At 36.0% G+C, this 22,777-nt stretch overlaps 1 protein-coding gene across 2 annotated transcripts in view; it reads right to left on the bottom strand.

The window, feature by feature from the left end:
- LOC108733411 (paired box protein Pax-6-like) overlaps positions 1 to 22,323 on the bottom strand; it is a 68,689-nt gene extending 46,366 nt beyond the window's left edge. For both annotated transcript variants that reach the window (XM_025981191.1, XM_025981192.1), the window contains exons 1-2: positions 21,629 to 22,323; positions 6,857 to 7,105 (exon numbers count right to left, since the gene is read on the bottom strand). In XM_025981191.1, the coding sequence (XP_025836976.1) occupies positions 6,857 to 7,105; positions 21,629 to 21,833 (454 nt within the window). In that variant the 5' untranslated portion in view covers positions 21,834 to 22,323. The remainder of the gene's footprint in view (positions 1 to 6,856; positions 7,106 to 21,628) is intronic.
- Positions 22,324 to 22,777: the final 454 nt, after the last annotated feature.

Below are 22,777 nucleotides of genomic sequence, written 5' to 3'. Positions count from 1 at the left end.
AAATGCTAGGACTAATAGAAAAATGATTTACATAAAACGAGTAGGCATCAGATCAAAAAATACAATATATCAAAATATTACTTATGTAATTGAAATATGAAAAACATGTCAGTGTTCGAAAACAACGCACGACCGCGATGTGACGCTTCAGACAACTGAGCGGGACGCGAAATGTAATGCTTGGTTATGATCAGATGACATAGTTCATACACTGTCGACGAGTTTTCGGTAGTTAGTCTACCTACCCCTATAGTCAACCATCCGCGGTCTCCCCTACTTGGTCCAGCGAACAAAAAAGTCCTCAGGCATGATCCACAAAATTAAGGGGTTTCTAAGGTATTTTATCTCAAAGCCGTTAAAGTCTATTCATTGTGATTACTGAGCTCAATAGTTAGCGACAATAAATAAATGTTATATCATGGGATACTTTTAAGATGTTGCAGAAGACTATGTCACTATGGCGCTCTTGCATTCCCCACTCATGAACCAAAGCAGTGCAGAAACGTCTACACTCTACAGGCCTCGCTCATACACCTTACTGTTCCTTAAAATTAGTTGATCATTTCATCGAGAGAAAAGTAACCCTCACAAAGGGTTTCTAAATCAATTTACAGTGAAACTAGAACATAAAATATTGAAACATGTTTGGAACTAACATAGGGCAAATTGTCACCCTCTTCTATTACATATTTTGTAGACTTTGTGAAAAAAGTACTCCAGTTAAGATTTATTTCAGTTTTAGACTTTTGTCGTATAGATCCCCAGGGATGCATATTGTGTAGCTGTAGTTTATAGGATCTGTCAGTATTGTTATCGAAGATTCATGTCTGTGTGATTGTCTTATCATAAAAAGTGAACTGAATTCTTGATTATTGCAATAATTATAAGCGGTGAAATAGTAGAGATCGAAGCACTGACCCCTGCGACACTCCGTCCGACCGAAGATCGTAAATTAGCCGAGCGATTTGGTTTTGTTTGGAATAATTGCGTGTTTGAATACGTGTATAGAAACGGGCAGCAGTGCGAGAGATATGCAGATATGTGAATTATTCATTCGTAAATGCATAGCTGACAAGATTTTTATCCTCGGTGGCCTATGCTTCAGGCTTGCATGAGATAATTACTGGCGGGATTAGGTCGCCGTCGACTAAAATATGTGTTGCGCATTCGTGATTTAAGCCCGTTATGGACCATGTCATGCGGGCATTTGAGCAAAATAAAAGCCAGCAAGCAATTAATATACACGGTGTCCCATTTTATATAACGAAACACATTTTTCGTAACAAGAAATAATCTCTTTATTGAAGAGTCCGTCAAAAAACCAAAGGACAAATTCTGTAAAGCGCGTCACTGTTTCGTACTGTTGTTTATCATAAATAAATATAATAGAATGCGGTTACAACGAAAATTATTTTACTTCCTACTATATCATGTGAATCACAATCATTTCGTGGCATAGGTAACTCGTAGAAGTAATTTACAATCTCAGGACCTTGACATTGGCTTAGCAAGATATTTTTCCTATAGATTTTCAATAGCTATAAGTTTATTTAGGTTTAACGTGTTTTTAAACATTATACTGATATAGTAACTGTTCATAACCTTTTCAAGGGGTGGTAATAAGCCTGCCAGAGGGACAGAGATCTCATCCTTGCCCCTATCTATGGAAGCGTTCAAGTATTACGTAACGCAATTTTTGAAAATTTTTGACCCTCCCCCCTCCTTGTAACGCGCCGTAACGTTTTTTTGTACCCCCTCCCCCTCTCTAAACGTTACGTAACACTCAAGTGACCATTTTTATCCAAAAGTCACAAAAGTTATGTTGCGCAAATCGTATAACATCATTTATATGTTTTATAAACTTTTCTTTATTTTTTTAGTTTTTCTTTAGCCGTTTTCCAAATTTCGTTAGCATTTTTTTGACACAGTTGCGCTGGCAACCTCTTTTGAAGACATTACAGTATGAACACTATGAACTCACTTTAATAACACCGGCTACAGCAATGTTCTTCTGCATAAACACTAACGAATACTGACAACGAAAACAACATTAAATAACGTACAACACAATCGAGGGATTCCCCGTAAAACGTAAACGAAAAGGGTTGCCAACTTGGTAGTTTTAATTTCTTAATTTTTTAATAATATTTAAACTTTCTCGATGAAACATTTTCAATAAAGGAAAAGAAAGGAAAAAATGTTTCAACAAAACTGTTTATTCCTCGACAATTGTTTCGACCTGTAAAAGGTCATTTTCAAGAGTATGTAGTAGAAAATGACCTTTTAGAGGTCGAAACAATTGTCGAGGAATAAACAGTTTTGTTGAAACATCTTTTCCTATCTGTTATAAGACAGACCCCCTCCCGCCCCTGTAACGCATCGTAACGTTACGAGTCCCCCCCCCCCCAAATTTTCATTACGTAATACTTGAACGCCCTGTATCTATTCCCATGGGTCTAAGTCCTAGTTGTATAGCAAAGCACATGGTTAACAGACGAATCAATGTTTGGTAATGTGAAATCAGCGTTTTTTGAGTAGCCTATAATTGACAAAAAAACATTTTATACTTTGCCAGTCCGTATAAATGCTGCATTTACTAAATAAAACCATATTTCTACTTCTACTCCACTAGAATTACTTAAGAGGCACACTACTACATAATTTTTATTCGCCTTTTTAAGGAGAGACAATCTCTAGTCTCTCGGTTGTTGATATAGTTATAGTTTGGGACACCCTGTAGATTGCAGCGATGGAAGTGGCAAAAGAGCAGGCGCCCGGAGCGGTTTTGCGAATCGTCCGCAAGTAAACGTTCACATAATGGGCAGTTGACTATTTTTCGCCCGGGTACACGTCAAGCTCGGTATGCTACCGTTTTATTTCCTGTGTACGAATGTACCTGAAGGTAGCAATTTGTTCTGCTATGAATATTAATTAGATTACGTTTTAATTCCGAGCTAATTGCATGCACCAACTGCCTGCAAGCACACACACGACCACGTATTCAGTAGCAGATTTACTTTCAAATTAATCTACGCGATGCTTACAATGGGAAACAGATACGAGACTCGACTCTTACTTCGCTTATCAATGCGCGGCAACGTCACATATACCTACCTGTCTGTATTAATGTTTTATTATATCGGCCGAGTTTATTGCGTTTGAATAATATTCGAATGACTTATATGGTAATCGAGACAGTTTTGCCGACGGTATTACATAAAATTGCCAAGTGTTATAATATGTATATCGATGTTAGCACCAAGCTACTGTTACGGTGAAATATCAAAACATAATATACTGTTATATACAGTTCCATACTTACGATTAATAATTTTTGATACGATAATAGTACCTATACCTAAATTTCAATTCAATATTTATATCATATGAATTATAATGAATAGGTCACTGGAACTTGTTCATTCTTCATATGTCCCATACTGAACAAATCATTTTGAAGAATACATTTCATATACTTTAGTCACTATAATTTCATTTAAGTTAATTACTAAATATCGAACTACAGACAGATGAGCAGTGACCACCATTTATTGAAATTTGCCATTTGTGGTTTCATTCATTAATTTGACCGATACAACCAGCAGCAGTTTCGGTTGGACGATATCAACTTCCGCATCTGGGAGTAATTCGTAAATTCAACCAGAACGATTCTGTAGCCCACAAGAATAAATAGTTAATTTGGTCAGTTTATGCTCAGGTAGACGCAAGAAAAAAGAACTTATCGGAAGTATAACATGTATATTATAACAACTATCTAAAAAGTTTCATTCCCACCAGCCACTAAAGCTGGTGGCCGGGCAGACCCTCCCAACTAAGCTGGAAGGTAGGGCGAAAGCCCCTATTCAGCCGCCTTTCAGGAATCTTGGGAATGGGTGGGTGGTGGTTCGGGCGAGAAAGATGAGACGGACGAAATGAAAGACAGAAGAGAATGAAAGATTATCTGTGGAATATTACTGCCCCAGAATTTGTTTAAGTGATCCAAGGAAACCACAAAAAAACTTGGATCGAGGCAGAGGGACTCGGAATCGAACCGGCGTCCTCCCGAATGCTAAGCAACGTCTAAACCTCTACATAGGTCATGCCGCTCAGTGTAACAAAGACGGGGATCTTACCTTTATGTTTAATAATCGATAGCATCTGTAACTAAAAAAGCTACAAGCTACATTGATAAAGTCCACAATTTAGGTTGAAACGTCGATTTGTAGATTTTGGATTAATACTTGATGTGCTTTTATTCTTCATTCATTGGAATTATTAATTTTTTACTTTTCATTGTTTTAGTTTTCACCGGACACGGTAGATAAATTAGGTTAGTGTAAATACTACTTTATGTTCTAACCCCTACTCTAGTGCTAAAGGGGGTTAAAGTACAGAGTAACCGAATTTACATTTTGACTAGTTCTTAATGGGTGACCAAATATACCGTCGGTAAACTGCCACAATTGTCTGTGACTTCTGAAAAGGATCAAAAAGTTTGAAATCGTGATCCAACTTAATGCTAACTTGACTATATTAATATTACAAAGAAATTGTAGTTACAACTGTAAAGTTAACTATTTTAATAGGTAATAGGTTCGACCCTTAAAAGACGCACTGACTGCCACTTTTATAATTAATTTTCGAGACAGCAAAGTGAATACAAAAGTTGTTGAGGCATAAAAATACATGTATACATGCCTTTCAAAAACCTACCTGTGGATGCATTAACAATCCGCGAATTTTTTCTGTCGGTATGCAACACTTTTCGTTGTAATTAATCGCAGACGTGTAAAAAAATTATCTTTTTGCTCGGGTAAGTAATCCTAATGTGTAAAGTTACAAATGGGACCTCACGGTCTCGCTGGTACCGACGATTTGTCAGTAGCCAATTAGGGAAGTCTGCACATTGCTTTTCATAATCTTGTTGCACACACACGTACTGGCAAAACGATTCGCATTCCGCGGTATAAACACACTCCATATAACGAAATAAGAGAGGTAATATTTCTAATTATACCTAGCCGTAATTATACCTGAAGGGCGGATACCATTAATCAAAAATTTTATGAATAGTTTCACTGCGTTTGCACATCATTAGGGCCGCCTTATGTACATCTGATAGCATTAAATATTCAACATTCTTCAGTACCAAACTGGAATTAAGTGTATGATTTTTCAGTAAGTTTTTAATCTGCCAATCCCATACCTGCAAACATTTTTTTAACACTATTTTAAGTTTTTTAAATTTTGTCAGTATTAAAAAGACACCCAGCACTGTGTTCGACTTTGATTTAGAAACTGTCCCCTTAAATATTACCTATATATTGTATACTACACAAACTTGAACTAAAAAGTTAAGATCTGACCGAAAAAACGAGGTTGCGTTATTTCTCCCACTGTTTTCCACCTTTGGAAGTGGGATATTCAGTTCAAATTTATATGAGACTACCCTTAAGATATAAGCTTTCCAACAAAAAAAAAGTTATTAAAATCGGATAATCACCAATGCCAATATTGTCGAAAAACCTTGGAGATATCAACGATGAGTCAAGCGAGAAACCTCGCAATCTTCAAAAGTAAATGCAGCAGCAGGTATTCCAGCCGTTAATAAAAGTAATACCTTTTATGAAATTGTAATTTTATAAATTATTCTTCATTAAAATAATCCAGATTGTCACAAATATGAATATAAATAATCAGTAATATATTAAGGTAAAATGTGATTACTGAAGTTTGACAAATACGTACAATACAAATCTTCGATTGTAATTCAATTAATGTAATTTTTTCTTTATTGTATAAGACGTAAATTGCTGTTTTGTATTGTTTAAACCATTTTCTCGTAAACTTCTCCAATTTTTCTTTGGGAGCGATTCTTTGTAAATTATTTTAAAAATTTGAACTGCATCTTCAAAAAATTATAAACTAGTGGTCATCTCACCTTCGGAGAGATTACTGAGATGCCTGACTATTGCACTGAAAAATAATAATAATTGCTGCAATTTTCTTATTGCGACCAGTCCGATAAAAAAATATATGTATCTGGCAAAATCTGTGGATGCAGATACTGAACGGAGATTGCCCGAACCGACCACGGTAGTACCTACACAAAGAGAGGGGCAATCAGACAACTTATCGAAATGTAAAATAATATTGCAAATAATAACAGAGCGCAAAGTCTTAAGTCAATCTTTACTCTGACGCTTTGCTCGTCTTCCGCCGTTTGTTTGCGACCAGACCATGACGGTTTCTTACCAACACACGATGTATGACGATGACTACAGCAAAAACAATAAATTGATGGCTGCATGAGAATTAAGACGATAACTTTCTGCAACTTTTTATGTACCTAACTACTCGTAGGTGTAGCGCTTAAAGCTTTATATTATTCACTACTTGCATCATGCGACACATTCATGAACATTTGCTATTACCTGATTAATTCCAGTTTACTAATTTTCTGTTTAAACCAGATTTTTCATTTGAAACGATTAATGACAATATTAAGTACATTTTTCACAGATTAGATTTCTCATATTTCCAAAATCTTCACCAATATGTCATTAGGGTCAAAATATAATTGGGCATATTTAGAAACACAAACCCACGCTTTAAAAACATTTCAGAAAAGTACTGATCTGAATTTTCGTATGGAATACATTTAATAATCACTGAAAACTGCTGTTTAGCATTTCCCCCATTAATAATTAACAAAATCTCAATCAATCAGCTTTCTGTTTGCTAAAAATAGTTTAATAAAACCTACATTTCAACTTTTAAATCGTTAGATTGTTCCGCATTCTTATTTATGTAAATGAGTAGATACACGTATTGTATAGAATTGCTGAGAACTCACCTAGTAGTTTTGTGACTGCTCCTTGCTGACTGAGCATATGCTGGGCCAAATCAAAATGCCTGAATCCGAACCTGGACATTTCCAGGAGCCTCTGTTGTGACAAGAGCGAAGCGATGGGATGTCCTGGTGGCGCTCCGGCTGATCCATACAAATCTCGAAGAGCTGTCGGCGGCAAATGGCTAGCGGTTGCGGACGAAACCGACGGTGACGAACAAACAACCGACGACGACAGCGAAGGAGATGATGCCACTGTAATTTTAAATCAGGAAAGATATTTAAATAGGTGATGATGCTAACTACAAATACAATTCATTATCAGAGTGTTTTAGAGGGTAGTCTATTGATCCAACAAGTAATTTCATCGAATTAGACCAGATATGAGTATCAGTATCTGTTCGCCTCCAGGGCGCATGCGCGTGTTACTATTCGTTTTAAAAACATGCCGATTTGTTGCCTACTTGGCCTGCGTAATATTCAGCAATATCTACAAAATTACATGTACTTTGATGATGGAAACTTTTAATGACATTTCCAATTTCCTTGTTGTAGATTGTAAAAGCGCCTAGCATTTTATTACCTAGAATTATATTCTTATTTAAAGTGGGACTTGGATAAATTATCAGCACAGTAAGTTTTTACCGAAAGTTTAAAGCCAAATTGCTATCGTTTTGTTTGGAAACCAATTAGTTGCCTGTTAATATTTAAATATGCTTCGCAAAGTTTCACTTCAGTTAAATGCTAATGGGCAGTAGATTATTGCAAAACAATCATAAAATCTGAAGTTTCTCAACTACTTTTAACAGCTTCAGGTAATTTATCTGTCTTAACAACCACGTAGTTATGTTATTTTCAATGCCTCAATGGTGCTGGTCGTAAGTATGGTAGCTTTTATACCGTCATAAAATCATTAACACCGTTAGTAGTAGCGCTGATGGCAACATTGTTGGTAATACTTAACCACAAACATGTAATAATTGAAGATTGGTATGCATTCAAATCAGACATAACACGCACTTAAGGCAATAATATTCTCAAAAACAACCACCTACCCAGTATAGTGATACCCCGAAGTTAGAGGTGGTTTAGAATCTCATGGACTATGACCTTGGATTGCGCCACGACAGAACTCTGAAGCGTGTTCATTGATTTCTATTTCTTAGTAAAAGCATTGGTCTCATCGTTTAGGTACACGGTTGACACGAGTCAATATTTGAGATATGTACAATCCATAGACATAGACATAGTAATGGACATGCCTTTGCCGTATGTCGTTGTAATAATTTCTTGGCTCGAAAAGTGAGGGAGATGGCGTATGGTTTCGGACTAGTGCTATCTCTTTCATGACGCGCTTACGCACTATCGCGAGAGAGATGGAAATTGTCCGAAACTTTGTTCCATCTCTTTCTTTTGTTGTACCACAATTCTGACCGCTAAGGTATGTTCATTAATTGATGTTTTGCTTTTACTTTGTCTACTTCGAGAAACGCAGCGAAATTTCGAAGGTCTTTTGATGACGACTAAGTAATTTCTTATTGTGTATGACCAAATTAAAGTTTCTATCGAATTCAGAACAAAGAAAGCGCGCTCAAGCGGCACGCAATTTTCAAGAACAAAATACCATTTCCATGTCTTCGTGATTACCTTGCTCATTGATTTCCTTAAAAGTAATTAGCTTAAGCTCAACGAACACAATGGGGGAAACTCAATACAATCCGAAAATAGATACCATTGTTTCCCTCCCTCTTCGAATTCCTGCCTCGACTCGACTAAATAGAAATCCAGTTCGTTACGCAACAAACATATATTATAGGGGTTCTAAATTGATTGTGGGCCGTCCTTTGTGCGTTACCGCCTTTAATAACTACGAACGTCTATTCTGAATATTTACCTCACGCTAATGACCAAGGAAATTGCAACCGAATCTAGCCTACTTTTCTTCGTCGAACGAAATGAGAGGCATTGTAATCGGTGTGATCTGGTGTCACGCTCTTGTAATTAATTGCCTGTTTCTTTGTATTGTTAGGCAAATAAGGTCGAAATCGAATAGGTTGATTCCACCCACTCGATGACCCACGACAAAAAAAAAACGGTACGGTAAAAGTATAATGGCAGGGAGGGTCGAAGTCCTCGTCGCACTCAAACTCCCCTTTCTAAAATAGAAAGTTTTTTCTCTAATTAATTCACATGTTCTTCATTTATGGGAATAGATAATACACCAGTTCATCTAACAGAACATTGTCATAGTAGTTAGTATCTATTATTGCTTCCTTGAGCACACTTTGGATCATTCCTTACAACTTTACTCGGTACCTATGCATAAAAGTATTGCCTCAGACTCACCTATTCCTTATTGACATCCGTATTGAATTCTGTTCGCCTATTCTTTCTAATACCTTCTCATTTCTAACCTTCTCTATCCACGACACCTTATCATTCGCTTGTATCACCACATTTCGAATGTTTTTTGTAAAAATTCCTAAACTAATAACTATTCAGGTATATTTTTCGTAATAAAACAAAATTTTTGTAGTTCCTGTGTTTCATGATTTGATTGATATAGTTAATAATGACTTATTTGGATCCTCACCGGATTTGACTATACATTAATATGAATAAGTCGTACATGACACGATGAGCAAAATCCACCTTGGTCGTAAGTCATGAAATATCCTTTACGTTTTTTGATCACATCAAAACAAGCTCAGTAGTAAATTGAAGATTTCTTTTCTGATGAACTAATTTTTTGTTAATAACGCTTTTTGTAACACTTTTCATCGAATTTATTCGCCCTATAGCAATGAACAGTCGCAAATTACAGTTTTTGAGTCCATTTGACCATAATTAATACCTATACCAAAACGAAAAAGTACTTTTGGAAATTTTTTAAATTAATAAGACAGCTGATTATCCACCTCGTTCGCAACAACGGAGGCGTTGATGAGATTCTTGTTTTAATGCTCTGTAATACTGGACATGATCGCATCAGCGCGTAAACGTATATTTACATTAATCATAAAAGCCGCTAAAGGTGGTCTTCGAATATGTAAAAGTACACTGCTAATGTGGCTCGTAATCGATACGCACTTTCAAAGAAGGCTATGATCAACTGGAAGCCAGAGGGCCCAAACCGAATTCCGTAACTTTTTACCCATCCAGCTATAACTACACTTGTTGAAACGTAATCACATCTTATGAAAATTCAATTTACTTACAATCTTTAGTCGTCATCAAAGCCACTCTGTTAAAGTTATTTGTTTGCAGATTGAAAATTAAAGATTAATTACAAAGTTAATTTGGCTATTATATAATTTTACTAGCTTAACCCGTCCAAATTTGGACACTAGTGGTTGTATATAATACTTTGACATTTTTATGATACATGTAGGTATATGCAACCAACTACATACCCGGTTGTAGAAATTTAAACCCATTCTTTAAGCTTCAAAATGGAACAAAGAGACATTCCATGAATGCCTTCTAATTGTTTAACTGAACAGAGCCCAAAAAGTTCTAAACTCTTTGGAAATGGATAATGTAAAATATTGGATCGATATTGTTCTCCGGGTTCAATGTCATGGTCCATGGAATTTTGAAGTTCCAAATTGATATCAGCACCTGCCAAATCACCATTTATCGTACCTTTAGCAAGGAACTACGAAATTCTATGAATTACGACAAAACAACCCGCAAAACAATATCGAATTGATATACGCCAGCTGTGTAAAACTGAAAACTATGATGTTGTGGTGTGCTAATAAATGTATCTATATAATCCAAAATTCTTAGAAAACGATTCAAAAAACTTCACTTATTAGATGAACCCAAAGCTAAAGAAACTATGGATTCAATTTCTTTCTCTTATTACAATGTGTAAAAGATCAGAAACAAAATGGGGTTGTAAATATTTTGATTTAAATGGTTGATATTGATTTTACATCAATAAAATTTTTTGCAACCCTATTGCGGCTCTGATTTTTCACGCTAAGGAAACTATTTTGTCATCAGTGCCTCTTTTCCAATTAAAACAGTGACAAAGGCTAATAAGGAAAAAAGTATTTTGAATATACGTATTTTGCATTTTAAATACAAAAGGGAAATCTACTTTGTATTTTACATTTGAAATAACAAATCAAAAAAATATTTGCATTTTGTATTTAAATACTTAAAAAAAAACATTTTACACATCTCTAGCGATATCTGTAAGTATAAGAGTAAGAAGCGATGAACTTGGCGAAGACGAAACAGCCGAAGGCCCTTTTCTTCTTGCCGTTTCATTATTTTGAAAGCCACGTCGCTGGGCTGCCGGTATTATAGAGCTGTCAACTTGTTCTTACTCGGTTAACCTATTTAGAATTTATAATGGCGCGCGTATTTATAAATCCGGGCCGCATCGACGAACGAGCGGCCCAGTAAATCTTGATAATTGATATCAATTAGCCGTCCCGTCGTTTGTAAAAAGAGTCACAATTAAAATGTCGCGACAATTACAAAAACCGATGACAAATTGCATGCCCTTATGCGTTGAATATATTCGTTCATACGATCGATACTCGCTCGCTTGGGGTATTGAACACACACACCAGAGGTGGATCCAGTCGCGCGCTAAAGGAGAAAGCTGCCGACAGAGACGTGCACCACGGACCGGTCGACTTTGCTGCCGCTCTCTTGTCTTTTACGATGAAATGAATTAAGTGACGATGTCAAATTAAGTTGTTCAACTTAGATCAGCGAAAAAGCCGTCTCCTTTTGAATTATTAACGTAGCACGCCACTATAAATTCTTTGAACTCATGTCTAGTAGTACTTTACCCAAAACCGTTCTTCCGACGTGAAATTGCATCAAAATCATTATAAAATGAAATCGAATCTCGTAAAACTGAACTAAATGACGCTTTGCTACCCAAAAGTCCATAAAACCCTAATCATCCTGTAACTAAAATTTTACATTTTGTTATGATCTATCGATTATCGAGTTTCAAATTTTGTATTAACTTCCTTCTCTCTGTTCCAATAGGACAATCGGTAATCGCTATCGTCATTCCTTATCAATTTATAAAGTCTGATTAATTCGTTAGAAATCTAAAACAGTTTTAATGTCCTCTTAATTCCTTAATGTATCTATCTATGTTTAATTTATAAATGTACTCGCAATGGTGCATAATATATTATGCATTTAAAAGTCTCTAGATTTAAGTAGATGGATTCACCCGATTGTCCAGTCAGCAAACTTGTAAACCGCAACTTGTTAACACAAAATTTATGTATCCTTAAACGGTTTATTAGCAAAACAAATGGAAACACGGTTGTTCCTGGGTGGCCCCCCCTGTACTTATACCGAGCCCACAAAAAGCCTCCAGGTGCAATGTCACACTTCGTTAACAAAGGGAATAATCAGCAGCGGTCTTTTAAACGATTATTATACGTGCACGTTTTATAAGTGAAGGTATATTCATTTTAATGAATGGGTTTTGGTTCGTTCCTTTTGATAAGATTATACTAATTAGTTGACTCCTAAAAATTCAGATATAAAATATGCCGTCGTGCACATTAACAATAATACTTATAAACATATTCGTATATCTACATGCTTCATACCACAGGTATCCATAATATGAATATTGAAAAAACTTTGACAAACAAGGTTACCTTCTTCAGGAACTGCAGTTCACTTCAGTCCCTGAAGAAGGTAACCTTGTTACCGAAAAGTGCTTCGGACAACTACAGTGTCGTGTTTTGGCGTTGGAGTTTGAGCTATTTTGTTTATTCTACAGGTATCCATGAAAACCAACAGTTTTAATTATTTCCTCCTGCACTATAAATTAATGTCAGAGCGGTTATGCAATTGTTCCTGCAACATTTATGCAAATTTCTCTACCTCTTAGACAATTTAAAATTAAATACTTAAGCTATTTCACCTTCACCTGAGACACCACCGCTGTACATTGAGAATTCTGCCCTAAAATTTCGATATCTTCTTTTTGACCCTTGTAAAAATATTTTTGATGATTTGGAATAGATCCTGGTAAACTCCTTTTACAACTGTGTTAATTTTAAACAGATGGCAGTAGTAGTTGCCGAATCAGTAGTCTCCTGACTAGAACCTTGCGAGAGGGAAGCTAGGATCCCAACGAGGTTTACCTCTGATTAACAAATTGTCTCGTATAGACCTCTTAAGATTCCCTATAAGGCGCACAAAGGGAATATAATCTCATTCAAGCATCACTGTGAATGTCGCATGTGACCCTCCTGTGGAAGAATGATAGCTACCCGTTTTAAAAAAAGTTCGGGAAAATCAATTGGGTTAAACCCCCTGATAATTTTTAAATATGGGACACTAACAGATAATCAAAAGTTTATAAAAGAAGAGTTCCTATATTTGATGTTTGCCTAGTCTAACCATCATAAGGCAAATGGCGATGGGATTGCCCAGTTCTTTGTAAAATTATACATGTGTTAGATTTCCCTCATAAAATATTTATATAAAACTAAGGCATATATCTCACTCAATATCTCTGATTTCGTTATTTCCTTTGAGGGGTTCCTATTCCCTCCATTTATTTCCACATGAATTCTAGTCAAACTGTAATGTACAAATTGAGCTTTTTGCCACAAAGGTACTATAAGAAATGGATCAATTTTTGTGTCGAACAGATCGTAAACAAATCTTATCGTATCTCAATATCTAAAACTGTTGCTATTTATCAGTTGGATCGATTCTTGTTTAGTAGGACCTTCATCGTCCTGTTTTATACTTCCTGATTTTTCTTCAATCAGGCTCCTCTCTTAATTCATCTAAAGCAGCTTACCGCAATATTTTAATGAATGTTTCTAATTGTAAATAAATTTTGAAATTAAAATTTCATCAGGTAGTAATCATTTCACGTGTGACATTGAGTTTGCATTCATCGCGTTGGATCGATTACAATAATCGACACGCGTACTGTTAAAATCCTCTCACCGCTGGTCCAATATTGGACGCATGAAATAAGCAAAAATAACAAATAAAAGTAATTTAAACTTCGATACGATCACAACACGATGTAAATATGTGCGTAAGTATATTCATGAAACGTATTACGTATTACAAGAGGGCTTTTCGATAATAATAAATGGCGTTTTAATGGCGTCATTATTCGGTCGCTTTCTTTTCATTATGCAAATTTTTAATTTAGCGTGCCATCTGCGAAGTTTAATGAAATCTGAACCTTCGGAAGAAGCACACGTGTTTATCAACGTGTTAATTTGTTGTACGTCAATTTATTTCTCGACGAAAATACGAAGAAACAAAACAGTTGAGTGCACCTGTTTTTACCCTTATTACTGTACTTCATGCTGCATCAATTATTTTACGTGGGCACCCTGGTCAAAATGTCCTCTGTCAAACGTTTTGTCATGGAGCTTAGAAAAAGAAGATACATCTTTGGGCTAATTGAACTTTTGACCATAATATTTGAATCTCAGGAACTACTGTACTTATTCTACATAATCCTGGACTAATGCTTTTTACCTTTCCTTTAATTTTCTACATGTACTTAAGTATAAAATATTTTTTAAGAAAACCTTACAGGCATTTGCTCATTTTTTAAATATTGGAGTTCTTCTAAAATAATACTTAGTAGTGTTTGCACTGTATCACCAGCTGCGAAGATTGAGACGATTGAGATTCATATTTTTCTGTTTGAAGTGATTGAAATATAGTTTCTCTATCTTTATGTTATAGATTCTGAATTTTAGCAACAAATAATTCTTCAATATGCTTCCTTATTTAGGTACCTTTGTCACTCGTTTTAATTAGAAAAAAGACTGATGTCAAAATAGTTTTAATCAATTCGATATTGTTTCTCGGGCTGTTTGTCGTAATTCACAGAATTTCGTAGTTCCCTTTATAGGTATTTTAATTGGTGATTTGACAGGTCAGGTGCTGATATCAATCTAGAACTTCAAAATTCCATGGACTATGACACTGAACCTGGAAAACAATATCGATCCAATATTTTAGGTTATCCATTTCCAAGGAGTTTAGAATTTTTTGGGCTCTCTTTGTTGAAGATTTAGAAGGCATTCATGGAACGCCTCTTTGTACCCTTTTTAAGCTTCTAATAACTTCTATGGTCACTGTGAGCAACTTTCATTCATCATTTTATATAATGTTTGATCGGTGATACTAGCAAAACTTTTAACTTTTACAAATGGAAAATTATTTTAAATAATATACAAAATGCTTTTCTCAAAAAAAAGTATTTAAATGCAAGATAAAAATAGGTATTTTTTATTTTGTATTTATAATTTAAGGATGTTTGGGAGGTACAATCGGAGACAAGAGCACATAAAATTAGAAATTCGTGATTAATTAGGTTTTGCAGCATATCATGAGGTAAATAAATACTATCTATACTAAAAAAAAAGTATACGGTTTGAGAGAAGATTTGGAATTTGACTAAAATAAGAAATAACGAATGCTTTGGTAAATTTTTAACTGACTTTTGGCAGTGAATATGCCTTGATTTCAACTTCGAAACAAAAAAATATTTAGTTTCAATCTTTATTAATAATGAGCGTAAAACTTTTTAATATGTTTAAATAATAGTTAAAACATTATAATTGCATTTATTTCAGACAATTATAAATATTATTATTATATTATCAAGTAAAAACGAGATTTTCAGCTAATTTTTCATTTTTTCCTCGATAACCATTTAGTGAATTTGAATAACCTTACGCTAAAGTGATTCTCCAGAGTTCAAGTTAGTTATTATAAAAGTTTGAAATTTCTGATGGTAGCTTTTTTCTGTTAATAAAAATAAATTTAATCTGTTCGGTTAACGAATCTCCATAAAATGACGTGTAAAATTACAATTTTTTAAAATTTCAATAACTTTTTAATGGTTTAGTGAATCGATTTGTAATTTTTACAGGAGTTTTAGAATTGAATGAGGAACGTTTTTCCAAATTTTTATTTATCTCGTAGCATTTTGACATAACTCAAACCAAACATCATTAAATGCATGTATTTCAAATAAATCGTATCTCTGGGACCGGAGTAGGTAAGCGTTCAGTTGGTGCGGCATTATTTTGCTAATAATTCGCCTTCCGAAAGTCGTGATTATACGTATTTGAGGTTGTCGTAATCACCCTTCGATTTTTCCTTCTTGATATGGCATTGTGCTTGCCTACGGTGGGTCGTCCACAAGTGATATATACGATAGTACCGTTTGTTGAATCGGAATTATTCGTCTCTAGATCGATAAATCTTGTGATGAGAAAGTCGAGCGATAATAAAGTCGACAGTTGCCGTCTCAAGTCATAAGTATCGTTCGCACGACAGGATTTCTCGCGCTACCTGCCATTGCGACCGTTACTAAATATGGCATTCTAAACACGAGCCGCGCACTGATCTGCTGTGTTGCAGATGGGCGACATTATTTACGATCGAATAAAATAATGCTCCAATTTTATCTAGTTTTATCATTCGCAATTATTATTCCGTTCGCGGTGCCTGAAAGCCATGTCGCGGTAATAACACGCAACTGTTGAATGCAGCGGGGGTATCGTCTTGAACGCAGAAAACGACGCCGTTGAAAATCGTCCGTGTTTTGTTGTTCATCGTTCTCGCGTCCATTGTCGGTCACGTATTTATTTATAAGAGAACCAACCGTCAAGTTGAAACGTTGCCTTTTTCCTATGGTAATTTTCTGTTCTAATACAGCGACATGGAGCTTACACGATCGCTTAAGATAGCGTATATACAGGCGTCGTACAAACTCGTAACATATTCACTCTTTAATAGAGTAAGAAGTTACTGTCCGGTAATGAACATTTGGTTGTTATTTAGATCAGTGACGACTAACACATTAAGACAAAGAAGCACTAAAATTTTCTACTACGTTCGTTACCTGATGGTAAAATAATTCTTGAGTTCTTATTGACAATTATAATATCAACTATATTGTGATTGCGGTTTAATGAGTAGATATCTACCCCAAATCCTAATTCTATAGCGAGATAAAAACAATTTAACTTATCAACATCGTATATTAAGAATATATTCTAAATCTATATCCTACACGCACAATAAACAATTAGCAGTCGAGAACAATTAAACTGCATTCAATTCTGACCCATATGGTTAAACTTTTAAACTTCTGGTCGGTCGTGTTACGGTTTGGATCGACGATAAAGTTCTGTCTTATTTCAATTTCGACAAACTATATCTACACTGGGTCTTCTATGATGGAAACCTTGCAATCCAAAGACTTTCTCATATGAGCTGTATTCTTACTCACAAATTATCAAAAATAACTCTAAAAGTTATCAAATCATCATGTTCGAGAGGCCTTCAGCCCGATGATTGGTTGGACACGCACCTTCACTTACTTCTACCTATCTTCAACCAATCTGCACATTTCTTGTCTCTCTAAATGTTTCATCATTTATGAAGTCTATATAAAACACGTCACCATCATCATCATCATAGGATCGTCAGTCCTAAGAGTGATTGAACAAGCACCTCCACGCATTTTCCTAAAATAGGAACATTTCACGTCCTTATTTGTGAGCAGTATTTTAATAAAGTCTACCCCTAACTTCTTAACTAATACTGTTTATGCTTCTAACAACAAGTAGCCCTTCATGTTCGAGAAGGCGTCCCACCAATCTATCTCACTTATTTCCAGTGCCCTCTCTTCTCCTACTCTTTCTAATATCTCACCATTCCTAACCTTCTTTATCCTCGGTATCATACTCCTGGAATACAAGATTTCAAACATTCCTAACCTTTTCCCTTCCGCCGCGTGCCCGACAGGGCCGTACTCCAAGCATTAACTTTTATTAAAAGAAAAAAGAAACTTTTGGGTGTTTCATTCCTACCAGCTACGAATGCTGGTGGGCGGGCAGTCCCTCCGAACTATGTCGGAAGGTAGAGTGGAAGGCACTCTTCAGCCTCCTTTCAGGAATCGTGGGAATGGGTGGTTGGCTATTCGGGTGAAGCAGACGAAATGAAGACAGAAGAGAATGAAAGATTATCTGTGGAATATTTCTGCCCCAGTATTTGCCTGAGTGATCCCAGGAAAGCATAGAAAAACTTGGTCTAAGGCAGGCAGACGGACCCGGAATCGAACCGGCATCCTCTCGAATGCTAAGCAATGGTCTAAACCACTTTTCTGTATGTACCTACTTATTTATACACCGCTCCTTTCATCCTAAATTATCAGTAACTTCCTAGATACAGAAAATCAGCGACTTCTAATTTTTGATCTCTCAAATTAATGTTAGCTCTTTCTCCATACTTTTCACTCCCTTCTGTACCAATATTTTTGTTTTACTCGTTTGTTAATACGTCTTGCAATGTATCATCAGCTTTGAGCAAGCTAATGTTTTGCAACTGTGTATAATGCGTTTAATGCTATTAATCCTGTCTTCAGTAAAATTCATGTAAAGTTTGGTGGAGACGTGACTTAGAGTCCTTCCATCAATCTCTTCAACCATTGCCTATTCTGTTGGCTTCTTCAACGTCCTTTTTCCATATTGTGAAGTTATACCATGAAAAAGTGGACGGCGTCATATCTGTATCCATAAATTGTTTTTGTATTTTTAAACGTTTTATAGGTTGTAGAAATCGAAAATGAGTCGCCACCGTGACTATATTTTTTGTAACATTCTTTAGCAATTATTATTGACCTCTCTGAATACTTTTGGGATACAATAGGGTCCATAAATCACATAATAACACAGTAGCTAGTATTAGGTAAGTATTTTTATTTTATCTAGAAACAGCACACAACTTTACGAGCACTAAAACAGGACACTAAAATATTGTTGCAGACCTATTCACATACCCATCATCTTGTATATCCACAAGGTATACAGGAACTGTACCGTCAACTGACTATCACACACAAGTGGCAGACATTTCAATTTACCCGCGCATCCATTATTGTACTCTGACTTAGGTGTAGGCTGTAAAACGAGGATATTTCATGCATGGATGGGAAAAGCTCCCGCGGCACTCTTTTTGTCCCGTCCGCAATTATTTTGCTTCAATCAGGCCATTGACGGGAATAATTGCATCAATGTGCAACTTTACTGCTCATAAAAGACCATTGTGACAAGAAGGCTTTATGCCGTCCGTTCATCGTAAGCAGCAAATTACGGAGTCAAGTCAATTCCAATTAGACCAGCGGCGCAAGAAGCTACAAACCACTTACCTGCACCGATCTATTGCAACGTGCACTGCATATAATGTGTTTTATTATGTGCCCGTAATTGCCTCGAAATGCATTCTTACCAGTAATAATTGTTGTTGTTCGACACAACGACACAATTTAACAATAACAACAGGTTTATGGGCGACTGCCGTTTGCAAAGTTAAGCCGTCTCTCTTGCCGACGGAAAGTCGATACGGTCGATAAACGAAATAATAAGCATCTTTTATCGGGAAGTTTGATATTATCTCAAAAACTCCAACAAAGAGTCTACTAAAGCAAGATGGATGAATATTTATTGATACTTACCGTCCGGTAAAAGTGAATAACCTATAAAGGTCAGAGTGTGTATCCAAGAAAAGAAAAACCGCTAGGTCACTCTAATCCCTTGCAAATAGCATTTTATGAGAACTGAATCCTAATTGGAGAAAATTTCAACAGAATGCCTTTTCAAATATAATGCCAAATTATGTTCTTCATACATGTTAATTTTATTTTTTCTTCAACCAAGAGTCAAAATTAGCCCGATAGAGGTAATCAAATCTATAGATCCTTTAAATCTTACCTAGATCTATGTATAATGTATACCGATGTAGATACTATAAAGGGCGTAAGGTTTGTTTGATTATATGGTTTACTATCTGAAACGTTCTCTTGATCGGTTATCAAATTATGAAACTTTTCTTCTGCGGAAGATTTTAAACTAAACATCATCACCCTCTCATTTACGGGATGGAGCAAGAAACAACCAGAACAATCCAGACAGTGACAGCTAGTGTCGAAAATAAAAGAAGTCCAATAGGCAGGATAGCAGATATACATACAAATATTTCTACCGTCGCGTCGCGCTGGCGAATTCAATAAATTGTTTTTTTCTGCAACCCATAAGGGTGAAGGTATAACTACAGCATATAAGGTGTTCTAATTCCATTATCCTCTTTTTGGAAACCCTTACGTTCATGAACAGAGCAAGTATTCCTTTTTATTTTCCCTTGGAACATGTCTGCTATTAAACAAGGCATTCATCATCATAAAGTCGTATTTCGTAGAACCGGAACAACCCACATCCTTAACCATTTGCGAATAGCAATCTAATCTAGATCTACCTTTAATTTTCTTAACTCCCGTTTCTGCCTCTTATATGTCTCTGACTAGACCTTCATGTCTACAACGTGTACTGATTGAATGAGAGTCCCCATTTCAATCAGAACATTCCAGATCAATAGAATTATACTAATTCAGTACTTATACCAGTGGGTAGATATTACGTGTAATATAAATTGTCTGGAATTCACTGTTACTTTTTTAAACTTCTGAGAATAATTGCTGAAAAAATGCAAATCTTAATTTTCTTTTGCCTTTTTATTGTTTATGTATCTCCTGGGAAATTTTCCTTTCATATTTTGTAACAGGATTTTTCAGATTTCATGTTGTTTTCTCTTTGCCTATTTTGAACGTTAAAGAGAATCTCAAAAAAATCTAATTATAAGATAAAAGTAATCCAATGAACCAGGAAAGACATTTATCTGATAAGAAGAAAGGTCATTTATCATTACGTAGTAGTAAGATAATAACGAAAGTAACAAAAATGAAATAGCTTTGGCTGTTTGGCGATTATCCTAACAATAAAACGTAATCAACACATTAAAACCGACTATAAAAGTTTAAATCATTCAATAAAATTACATAAAAGGATTAAATAGAAACTGATATTGTGTTGCTTAAAACGATTTGATAACCAGTGGCAATGTGAGCAGGTGTTACAGAATATCTCAGAATCCTACGCAGCAGTGATAGTTGGCCATTCGGCTTTGCGCTGGTATTCTTGCTTTAAGCAGTCTCTGAAGTAATAGACCGCGACGTAATCTATCCAATAACTTCCACTTGCCCAGGAGGAGTTGCATCAGAACAAATAAATGTTAATTGTATCGATGTTTGTGGGAAACAAGCCAACCAGAAAGTCAGTAAAAACACCCACGATAAAACCTCAGACACTAAGTAACTTTAGTAAGTACTAGTCTACACAAGATTATACTAAAAGCAATCCCTATATTATGCATGGATCTTGAATTGATGTGATTCGAAATAAACTGGAAGAAGATTTCTGGACAAATCAAACACGTTTGATTTACTAATCAATAATGTTGGCGTTAATTAAAATCCCATTGCTGCAAATTGTTTTTGTGATTCTCTTTTCCACTATACCAGTTATGGTATTAAACTTTAAAATGTATTTGGATATGTGCACAATCCACCACATAAGTTTTTAGTGGGCCATCACATACAATTTGTGACAAAAATCAGATCAAATTATCTTGATGATCTAAACGGTGCTTTTACTCTGCTGTTTCAATAGCCCAAAAAAAGCGGTATAATTAGCTGTAAAGGACATATTGATCACTCGCTTAAGGACAAGTGTCCATCGTCCAATAGATGGAATTTGGGCGTATCTTAATTCGAAAAATTTAGATTTCTGACAAAGTTTATTCTATTATTACACATACAAGAGGAAATAGACTTGATTAGATATAAAACAAATATTTGCTGTTATGACTCCTTATTGGATATTTTACCTGAAGGAGATAGTGGCAGTCCACCTGAGAGAACGCTGGGAGCTGTATTGGGTGTTGGTAAACCAACTGGGTCCATTTTCCAATTTATAGGAGCAGAACGTGCAGCCGGTGCCACTGGGGGTATCGGACAGCACCCTGCTAGGTTTGATACATTTGAGAATTCATTTCCACTCCCCAAAGTGTTTCCGTTAGAAATCAGCATCATCGGAACTGATTTGGAACATCCAGTTAAAGATCATTTACAACAGGACGCTTTTCAATGAGAACCAGTCCGAAATACTTTGTAATCCCGAAGAAGCTTCAAGGATTCTTAGGCACAGAATATTAGCAATATTAGAGTATGTAGTTCATTGATGGGCAATTTTGTCACAAGATAATTCACTCGATATAAAAAGGACAGTCACCACTCAAGTCACATTAATATCTAGATATTTGTCACAATAATAATCGGCAAAACTATACGCCTTTTGTCACCAAGTTCTTCCGTTTCAACTTATCAGTTTTGAAATGCGAGCTCCTTCTTCCGGTGAAAGAGTTGTGGAGTCCGTTTGGTCCCTCAACAGTGGCGCACCCGTGGAAGAGATGAACAGTTGATTTGAAGAAGCCGGTAAGTTGAAGGTTATGATCGGAGTCGGCCACGACACTGAATGACTGCCCAGATCCAGCAGCCGATCTACCTGCCAGGTAAGTGTTCAGACTCACCTGGTTGGCTACCTGTGCTCAGCGATAGGCAGGCTTGCACCCTCCCGTGCACGGCCCACTTCGTTTGCTCATCGCGCACTGCCCTTCGGCTTCGTTACGCTTGCCGAAGACGCCGGGCGTCGGACGGAGACGGAACGAGAGATATACAGAAGTGCGAATTGGCGCCCACGTGGAAACGGGGAGAAGCTGCTTCTTCTATTTCTACTTGCTGCTATTGCTGGTGCCGCTTTCGTGTGGATAATGAATTAGAGACGTAAGTGAGCGGCTTCGTAATGTTCGCGGGAGGGGAAGGAGGCGTAGAAATGGAAATAGAGGTTTCAATTGGCGAATTTAGATGACTCTTTGTGGATGAAGATTACAACAAAAAAGATATGGACAAATCAATGCACTAGCTTTTGTTAAGTTGAAAACAAACATCCGAATGTCCTGCGTCATATACATGTACAA

This window comes from Agrilus planipennis, unplaced genomic scaffold (genome assembly GCF_000699045.2).
Source record: "Agrilus planipennis isolate EAB-ADULT unplaced genomic scaffold, Apla_2.0 scaffold1, whole genome shotgun sequence".
NCBI lineage: Eukaryota > Metazoa > Arthropoda > Insecta > Coleoptera > Buprestidae > Agrilus > Agrilus planipennis.
This window is presented reverse-complemented; position numbering and strand designations above follow the sequence as displayed.